Source organism: Pholis gunnellus (genome assembly GCF_910591455.1).
Source record: "Pholis gunnellus genome assembly, chromosome: 22".
In the NCBI taxonomy this organism is placed as follows: Eukaryota; Metazoa; Chordata; class Actinopteri; order Perciformes; family Pholidae; genus Pholis; species Pholis gunnellus.
The window spans coordinates 17,534,261-17,544,260 of NC_136549.1; the positions used below are offsets into that span (position 1 = coordinate 17,534,261).

The following is a 10,000-nucleotide window of genomic DNA, read 5'->3' on the forward strand; positions in this document are numbered from 1 at the left end:
ACGATTCCTTTTCCAGGCCTGTCCAAACTAAAAAGAGTCTCTCTGCAACCACAAGGTCTATTTGAATGATTTTGATGTTATAATAAAGGGAACACTTGTGAGATGAGCACAACGTGTGAACAGTCTCGCTGCACAGTTTGACTTTGATCAAGTGAAGCAGAACAAAGTTGGAGGTTTTAGTACAGAGAGGTCAGGGGAGGTTTCCAAAATGGTCATTTGGGCACCATGTGACGATTGAATGTTCTCATGTGCCAAACTATATTTCACTGATGATAGTTAACACATCCAGATACAGCAGTTTTGGGCCTTTTTTAAACATTCAACCAGACCTAAAAAAAACCCCACAAATCAATTGAATGTTGAATTAAAAAAGGAACAGATTTAATTTAAGCAAACTGTAAACATTTGTAACAATACAAAGTGTAGAAAAACAGGTAAACTATTTACACAATTCTCCATTATGCCTTTACAATCTGTACACGTACGACATCCTCTGTCCCGGGACCTCACGTCTGTTCAAACTCAATCCACTCGAGTGTCCCTGAGGGTCTTGTGGGTGACGGGCTTTGTCCGGGTGTGGTCCATCCATCAGGAAGTCATTGTCCATCGTGCCACAGCTGGAAGCAGTTCTTCTTGGTGGTGTAGCAGAGAGAAACCGCACACTTCCTGCAACTAAAGGACGTCTTCACCCTCGTGATTCCAGCATCGTGGCACCTCTTGCAATATTTCCTGCCGAGAAACATGGGCATGCAAGTGTTGGCGGGTCGAGGCGGGGGAGCTGCTGAGCCTTGAGCAAACTCCAGCATCTCCTTGGCCAACTGCTCCCTGAAGGTCTTGTGGGTGAAGGGCTTCGTCTGGGTGGAGTCCAGCCTCACCTTGAACAGCTCCTTGTGCAAAAGATAACTGTTCACTACAGCGATGTCCACGAAGTGGTAAAAAAAAGTCTTGTACCACTTCATCGTCTCGTGGGGGACGCTGTAAGATCCGATCAGTGCATTGGACAAATCCACCCCCCCCATGCTGTGGTTGTAGTCCACCATGCTGTCCGGTACTGGTATGGACATGTATTGCCAGACGCCATCCTCCTTCAGCTTTCTCGTCACCGTCTGTCCGCTGTAGGCCTGATGCACCGTGGAGCACATCGCTACCTCTCTCGTGTCCATCCACTTCACGAAGAGGAGTTTACCACTCTGGATCCAGCGCATGTCCCCCCTCGCAGCCTTTCTGGGCAGGTCGTTGGTCTGGGTCTGAGGGAAGCCGGTCACTTGTCTCCTGATGGTCCCACAACAGCCGATGTTCTTTTCGTACAGGTCGGTGAAGAGAGCGGGGCTCGTGTAGAAATTGCCCGTGAACAACAGGTAGCCGCTGCCGAGGAGAGGAAAAGGCAAAAGGTCCATCACCGCTGAGTAGCTCAGCCCGTGGCCTGTGGTGGACTCACTTTTACCCGAGTAGACAAAGAAGTTCCAGGTGTAGCCTATCGAGGAATCAGCCAGCACGAACAGCTTGTAGCCCCACTTGGTGGGCTTGTCCTTCATGTACTGCTTCATGCTGACGCGGGCTTTGCTGGCGACCATCCGCTCGTCGATGGACACGCGCTGACGCGGCTGGAAATGTGCTTTGCAGGCGGTCACCATGTCCGTGTAGAGCGGCTTGATCTTGAAGAGCCGGTCGTACTCGGCGGTGTTCTTCTTCTTGTCGTTCTCCTCGTCCTCCGCCGGGTCGCTGAGGTGCAGCGACCACATGATGGAATCAAAGCGGTCCCGCGTCATGCTGTCACCGGGGAACTGGAAGTTGTACGGACATTTCTTCCTCCAGTAGTCTGACCTGTTGTGGACCGACACGAGGCCAGAGAAGAGGACGATGGAGAGGAACGTGTAGAAGTCCTTAATCGTGAGCACGTTCCAGTTGAACTTCATCCCGGCTTTCTTTCTTTTGGCAGCGTTGGCGTTCGTGTTGTCAATGATTTTTTGGACAACAGATTCTGAAAAGTAAAGCTGGAAGAGGCTGAGGGGAGACCACGCTATGGTGGTGTCGAATGTGGGGCCTGGGGTCCTGGCCGGCACGAACCTGAGGGGCTCAGGTTTGATGCACTCCTCCTCTCCGTCGTGCCATCTGTCGTCGTCCTCTGTAGATGCCAGTCTAGTCTTTCCACGCTTGGTAACTGGACCAGAAGCTCCCAGAGAGGAGCGTCCTCTCGGGGGAGGAGGTGCTGCTGGGCCCGGCTGGGGGCGTGAAGGTCCCGGAGCCAATCGTTGAGCTGCTTTTCGACGTGTGGGCCATGGGGCACCTGGAGGTCTTGGGACTCTGGCGTGGGGGGGCTCGTAGACCTCATCACTGTGAACCAGAATGTGGAAGAAAAATAAATATATGCATTCAGTCTGGTTCTGAAATTGTAATACATGCAAACATAAAAGCAATACACGTGGTGAAGCGCGCACACACACACACCACGACAACACACACACACACACGACGACAACAACAACAGACACACACAGCCCTGAGAAAGCTGCTCGCTCTCGATACACAATTCGACATCAATAAATCGGTAAATATAAGACGTCATACCTTTCCGATGATCGGAGACAGTAATCGGAGTTGCTGGAGTCTTGTGTCTCGTGATACAGCAGGTCCTCTTCATCGGACGATGAATCATGAGGACACACGAGGCTCCCCGCGTCCTCCAGCGGGTTCAGGACTTCCTCCGGAGTTCCGTGTTTCTCTGGTCCTGGTTCCGACATCTTTCTCAAAAAGCAAAGTAGTGAAAAAGTTAAACACGCGACGTTAAACCGAGCTGACGCTGTGCGTCCCCGTGTGTAATGCCGATTTTCTTCTTCTTCTTTTTAAACTACTTCTTCTTCTTCTTCTGTGGTGTTTAACGGCAGCTTGCATCCTTTTTGTTGCACTACTGCCCTCTACCGGTTTCAGTCAGTATATGTTCCCACGACTTCCCCATCAGTCCCGCTGTGTGGAGGACAGAAGAGGACTTAAGTATAAATAAATAAATGCATTAATAAATGTGTAAATAATTACAGGAATAAATAAATAAATAAACGAATGAATAAATGCTGAAATAAATAAATGAATGTATAGATAAATAAATAAAAGTTGATAATCAATCAGGACATAAAGAAATACATATATATTTATATACATATATATTTATTTCTACATTCTGTTCACCTACATTCATTCATTTATTTATTTATGTGTCCGTATGCTAATGAGGTGGAGTGTGATGCTTCTGGTCTGCTGCTGTGTTGCACAGTAACGTTGGCGTTGACTCGCCCAGTGTTGCCAAATCCTCTCGGCAACTTTTCTTTTGTCAAAAGCAACTAGCGACAAACCTAGAGACTTATTCTGGTGCTATTGGAGACTTTTCTGGTCTACTTTGTGTTCCTTTAGTGCTTGTTTGTTCATTTCCTCTGGTACCTACACGGGCCGGTATCCACATCAATATAACGTCGGCGCCTCGTTCTGTTGCTCTCCAGTGATTTGACATCATCTTTAACAGCAGATCCGGTTGAGTATTGGACCTGACTCCAGACTAACGAGTGCCGACACGGAATCACTGCAAACAAGGACTCTGTCTGGTCTGTGTTGTTCAACCCACGCTGGGGCCGAACGCATACAATTCAACCATGCACACGGCTAAACAATTCAAAGTGCGTTTAAATATTTCAACTGTGTGACTAAGAACTGCAACAGCAGATCCTGTTCTGTCTGTAGCTCTGTGGATCCATCGGTAAACACACACACATGCTCTGAGTACTCATAGAACTCACTCACTACGTCACTATTTTTATGTCTTACCTTAATTTGTAGCCACTCCACGTCTGGTTCTGGTTCTGCCTCACGACAGGAGGGCACAGCTCGGCTTCTTGCTGTCGCTCCTCCGATCCAGACACAACGTTATGTCTTTGTAACACTTTCTTAGTTGGTTGATTATCTTCGTGACCTCTCAGATTTATCCAATAATTAACCAACAGTTGTTTTCTGTGAGGACACAACAGCCTTTCTCCTGTCTCTACTGGGTGATGTTCTTACTGCACCTGTACCAGTGTGGTCTCAGTGTGGTCTCAGTGTGGTCTCAGTGTGGTCTCAGTGTGGTCTCAGTGTGGTCTCAGTGTGGAATGATGAGAAACTAAATGATGATTCGCTCTGTAAATGCAGAGATTGATGAACAGGCGGTGAATTGATGGATTGTGGCGGCTTTATGAATATTGTGATGTCACTTCCTGTCTCCAGGACGGCGTCGTCATCGAGACTCGCCCCGTCCCCAAACCCGTGTCCTCCCTGGACTTCCTGGATCTGACCCCAGGCCACGCCTACACCGTCACCGTCCAATCACTGAGCGGGAAGCTGACCAATAGCAACACGGCCACCGGCAGAACCGGTGAGACCCCCGATCGGTTGATTGATGTCATAATTAGAGGAAAATATTGATGTTGATTGTTTGTTTTGTGCTGCAGCTCCGGCCAGAGTCACAGCCCTGCAGGCGGACAACGACCACACCACGCACAGCCTGACCGTCAGCTGGGAGAGGCCCGTGGGCGTGTACGACGGCTACGCTCTGCAGCTATTGGACGAGGCCGGCGCCCTCCTGGCCAATCGGTCGGTCTCGGCGGAGAGTCGTAGCGAGCGTCTGGAGGGTCTGACGTCGGGGAGGTGGTACCGAGTGAAGGTGGCGACGCTCAGCGGCGGCGTCCCGTCGCTGGAGGCCTCAGCCGACGGACAAACGCGTACGTCACCGCGTTACAATACCGTCCAATCAAACGTCTCAGGTCACTCACGTCCTTCCTCCTCTCGGTGCGCGTTTCAGGTCCGGCTGCCGTCAGTAATCTAACCGTCGCCTCCTCCAACGCCTCCTCTCTCTCCTTCTCCTGGCGTCCCTCACGAGGTCACGTCGACATCTACGACCTGTCGCTCTACAGCGTCACAGAGGCAACAGCCAATCACAGGCAGGAGGTGAGCAGCAAGGAGCATCATCAGGTGAGACGATTAAACTTCTCATGTAGATGCGGAAATATTGCATTTTTTTTTCACTTCAGGTTTGAACACATTTGTATTCGTTCATCCGGTTTCGTGTCGGTAGAGTTAAAAGACGCCGTATACGTCTCTGGTAGAGACCTGTCAATCACCGTGTAGCCCCGCCCCTAAAGCATCCCCTGCTTTATGGTCTGTGTGACTCTAAATGGACCATCATGTACTAAATGAACATCATGCTGTATTGAAGAAGACTTGAAACTAGAGATTGAGACCATAAACTCATGTTTACAATGTTTACTGAGGTAATAAATCAAGAGAGAAGTAGAGTCATTTTCTCATAGACTTCTATACAACCAGAGGAGTCGCCCCCTGGTGGACACTAGAGAGAATGCAGGTTTAACACGTGAAGCTTTGACTTGTTTTCCCTTCAGACAGTGAGATGAATAAAATACTGTCACATGTTCTTTTTGTAAGCGGTCGGTCTCTCACAGCTCCAAAAACTTCAGCGTAAATTTCCAAATAGGTGTTTTTTTGGGACAAACTGATAAAACATCAGGAATCTAAATGGGAACTTTCTTGCGTGAAATATTTTCTAAAAGCTTAAAAACAGTTTCTTTGAAATGTAAACGAGGATACAGCTTGTGACGCTGAGCAAAGTAATCCGTCTGAAACAGTAGATTACCAAACGACACAATGCAGAAGCCCCTTAGTACTTGTATGTATATATATACTTAAACATATATAGTATAATTAATGATGGGCTGTGCTGCAGGCGCTGGGCGAGCCGGTGGACCTGCAGAAAGTGGGTCCAGCTGCAGACAGCTGTGCTTTCTCTGGGCTGAGAGCAGGAAGTCTGTACCGACTGATGGTGGTGAGCTGGAGCCGAGACATGAGCAGCGACTCCTCAGTGTTCGCCAGAACGGGTCAGTAAGACGCATTACTGTCACTTTAAACACATTAAACACATTGTTATCACTTTATGATCTTTTTAGTTGATCAGTTATCTCTTCTCTCATGTTATCCTCCCTGTTCTTCTATCCTCACTTCGTCTTCTTCTCTTCTTCAGTCCCGTCCTCAGTTTCGTCTCTTCAGCTTCAGAGTTCAGGACGGACGGACAGACTCACGGTCAGCTGGCAGCACGGAGAGGGAAGCTGGAGCCGCTATCAGGTATTCTTTCATTTTGTTTTATTTTAACCAGTAAAAGGCTTAAAAATGTATATTTGAATGTATGTATTGTTATTGAATCTTGTCTCTGTGGTTTAAGGTGGTATTGAATCTTGTGTCTGTGGTTTAAGGTGGTATTGAATCTTGTGTCTGTGGTTTAAGGTGGTATTGAATCGTGTGTCTGTGGTTTAAGGTGGTATTGAATCTTGTGTCTCTGTGGTTTAAGGTGGTATTGAATCTTGTCTCTGTGGTTTAAGGTGGTATTGAATCCTGTCTCTGTGGTTTAAGGTGGTATTGAATCTTGTGTCTCTGTGGTTTAAGGTGGTATTGAATCTTGTCTCTGTGGTTTAAGGTGGTATTGAATCTTGTCTCCGTGGTTTAAGGTGGTATTGAATCTTGTCTCTGTGGTTTAAGGTGGTATTGAATCTTGTGTCTGTGGTTTAAGGTGGTATTGTACGACGTCTCTGGAGCCTCTGTGGGAGCCCAGACGCTGGGGGCGGAGCTCCAGAGTCACATGTTCTCAGGGCTCATCCCTGGTAGGCTGTACCGCGCTGAGGTCATCACACACAGCGGGGAACTGACCAATAGGATCTCAGCCCTCGGACGCACCGGTGAGTGAAATAAACACACAGTTAAAGAGTTAAAGAGTGAAGAGCGGCGTTAACGTCGTCGTTCTCTCCTCCAGCTCCAGAGCCGCCCACTCACCTGTCCGTCAAACAAGGCCCGACCAATGACACGGTGGAGCTGTCGTGGTCCGGTCCCGCCTCCGGAGACTACGACAGCTTCAGGCTGCAGTGGACTCCTCCGGACCGCCTGTCCGTCACACAGACGCACCTGACGGGGCGGGTCCTGGGCGGCATGTTTCCGGGGCGACAGTACAACTTCACCGTGGAGACCGTCGCTGGGGGCGGAGCCAGGGGCGGGCCTTCTGTCTGGAGCCAGCCAATCCAGAGGAACGTCAGGACAAGTGGGTGCAAAGACACCAAACATCTCCTCTTTCCTTCACTTTCTTACTCTCCCTTCTTTCTCTCCTCTGCTATCTCCTTGTCTCCTCTCCTCCCTCCTTGTCTCCTCTCCCCTCACCTGCTCAGACGAACCCTTTAGTCTCAAATGTGTCCTTAATGTTTCCTTCTTAATAAATCAGACGTGGTGTAGTTCCTCTGTGTCACCACCAGGTGGAAACAGAACAGAGTCTGAATGTCTGAATTTTTAATCTGTTTTTCCTCTCTCAGTTTATTTTGGCAGCAGAGATCAAAACTGATCAACAGAAGGAGTAAACACACACACACACACACACACACACACACACACACACACACACACACACACACACACACACACACACACCCACACACACACACACACACACACACACACACACACACACACACACAGTGACCTAGTTTGTCATGTGTGTCAGAGGTTGATGCTTTATTTATCAGATATAGAAACACAAGTGCAGCTTTATTCTGATGCAGATTGAGTTTATGTGACAAACAGTGAAACTATCAGCTCACCAGTGTGATGTGAGTTTCTTCTTCAATGAACCGTTTAAAGACAAACTAACACGTTTAAAAACTAAAACATCTGAATGTGTTAATAATTACGCTCTTTCTCTCCTACCTCCTCTACTTGTCTCCTTACTCTCCTCGTTACCTCTCCTTTCTCCTATCCTTCCTTATCTTCTCTTCTCCTTTCCTGTTTCTTCTCTTCCTCTCCTTTCATCCATTGTTTCATCTCCTTGTCTCCTCCCCTCTCCTTTCTTTCAATGTCTTTCTCTCCTTTCCTCTCTCCTTATTTTCCTCTCTTCTCTCTTTATCATCTCTCTTCCTCTCTTGCCTCCTCGTATCTCCTCGTCTCCTCTCTTCTTCCCTTATCTCCCTCCTCTCTTCGTATCTCCTCTCCCCCTTGTGTCCTCTCCTCTTGTTTCTTCCCCTCTCTCCTTTTCTCATCTCCCTCTGTCTCCTCTCCTCTCTCCTTTTATTCCCTTCCTCTCTTCTTGTCTCCTCTCGTCTTGTCTCCTCTCCTCTTGACTCCTCTCACCTTGTTACTTCCTCTCACTCCTTATCTCTTCTCTCCTTGTATCATTTCCCCTTGCTTCCTCCCCTATCTCCTTCTCTTATCTCCCATGTCTCCTCTCCTCCCTCATTGTCTCCTTTCCTCTCACCTTGTTTCCATCACCATGTCTTCCCTTGTCTCTTCTTGTAACTTTTCCCCTTGTCTCCTCTCTTCTCCCCTTGTCTCCTCTCCCCTTGTCCCCTCTCCTCGTCCCCTCTCCTGGTCTCCTTCAGGTCCGTCTCCTCTGAGGTCCGTCCACTGCTTCCCTCTCTCCTCCTCCTCCCTCTCTTGCTCCTGGTCTCCTCCTTCCTCAGACTTCGACTCCTATGAGGTCGAGTGTCGTCGCCACGACGACGGGGAGCTGACCTCCGCGCTGCGGCTGGCGGGCGGCGTCACCGCGGTAACGCTGGACCAGCTGGAGGCGTACAGGAAGTACTCGGTGACGGTCAGACTGTCGTCGGGCAGACTAACGAGTCCACCGACGACACACACTACTGTTACCATGATAGACCGTGAGGACACACACACACACACACACACACACACACACACACACACACACACACACACAGAATCCCTCAGGTGAAGTCTGGTGTTTAAATAAAAGCTGTTTAAATAGAACTGGTCACCTGAGACAGCAGGATGTGTTTCATGTTACCAGCAGTGGAAGAAGTACTCAGATACTAGTACTTATACTGCAGTAAAGTACTAGTATCTGAGTACTTATACTGCAGTAAAAGTATTAAGGAAATCAAATGAACGGACAACAGAAAGAAAATGAAGATGAGATGAAATACATTTTGAAAATAAAGTTTTAAAGAAATCCTGTATTTGATTGACAGCCTGTTGAACCAATCCGTTTCCTCTCAGGTCCTCCGGTCCCGCCCCCGAGCGTTCGCGTCGGCGAGAAGACGGCGAAAGTCACGTCATCGTCCATCTTGTTCCGCTTCAACTGCTCGTGGTTCAGCGACGCCAACGGAGCCGTGAGATACTTCACCGTCATCGTGGCCGAGTCTAACGGTACAAACTAAATACTTTGTGTACAAGTACACAGGATTCACATACTTACAGATACATTATTATTGACATTATTGACATTTTTTCGTCATATTGGCAACAATGGGCTTCCGTACCTTTACGTTGATTTGAAGTGTAAATAAAATCTTCTTCACCGTCTATAATCTGAACTCATCTCTAATGAAACCCGTTTGTCTCCCACAGCCAATGAGAAGCTGCAGCCGGAGCAGCGCCACCCTCTGCCGTCGTACCGCGACTACATCAGCAACTCCTCCGTCAGAGCGTACCAGAGCGACTACTTCTCCAGCCGCTGCCCGCAGGACGCCGACACGTCCGCCGGACAGGTGAGCACCGAAAAACATTACAACAAACAAACACTTCAACAAACAAACACTACAACGAACAAACATTACAACAAACAAACACTACAACAAACAAACATTACAACAAACAAACACTTCAACAAACAAACACTACAACGAACAAACACTACAACAAACAAACACTACAACAAACAAACACCACAACAAACAAACATTACAACAAACAAACATTACAACAAACAAACACTACAACAAACAAACACTACAACAAACAAACATTACAACAAACAAAAACTACAACAAACAAACACTACAACAAACAAACACTACAACAAACAAACATTACAACAAACAAACATTACAACAAACAAACACTACAACAAACAAACAGTAGAACAAACAAACATTACAACAAACAAACACAAGAACAAACAAACATTACAACAAAC

The 10,000-nt window shown here is 47.8% G+C and overlaps 2 protein-coding genes across 2 annotated transcripts in view; one reads left to right on the plus strand and one right to left on the minus strand.

Moving 5' to 3' along the window:
• ptprb (protein tyrosine phosphatase receptor type b) overlaps window positions 1-10,000 on the plus strand; it is a 30,861-nt gene that overhangs the window by 13,487 nt on the left and 7,374 nt on the right. Inside the window, exons 17-26 of the mRNA XM_079183627.1 lie at window positions 4,249-4,396; window positions 4,473-4,742; window positions 4,823-4,992; window positions 5,762-5,912; window positions 6,056-6,156; window positions 6,599-6,764; window positions 6,839-7,120; window positions 8,445-8,723; window positions 9,082-9,231; window positions 9,433-9,572. Of these exons, the coding sequence (XP_079039753.1) occupies window positions 4,249-4,396; window positions 4,473-4,742; window positions 4,823-4,992; window positions 5,762-5,912; window positions 6,056-6,156; window positions 6,599-6,764; window positions 6,839-7,120; window positions 8,445-8,723; window positions 9,082-9,231; window positions 9,433-9,572 (1,857 nt within the window). The remainder of the gene's footprint in view (window positions 1-4,248; window positions 4,397-4,472; window positions 4,743-4,822; window positions 4,993-5,761; window positions 5,913-6,055; window positions 6,157-6,598; window positions 6,765-6,838; window positions 7,121-8,444; window positions 8,724-9,081; window positions 9,232-9,432; window positions 9,573-10,000) is intronic.
• Window positions 360-2,762, minus strand: LOC306713797 (piggyBac transposable element-derived protein 4-like). Its single transcript, XM_079183628.1, has 2 exons — window positions 2,569-2,762; window positions 360-2,334 (listed from the first exon to the last, which is right to left on the minus strand). The coding sequence occupies exons 1-2, from the start codon at window positions 2,739-2,741 to the stop codon at window positions 597-599; spliced, it is 1,911 nt and encodes a 636-aa protein (XP_079039754.1). The 5' UTR covers window positions 2,742-2,762; the 3' UTR covers window positions 360-596.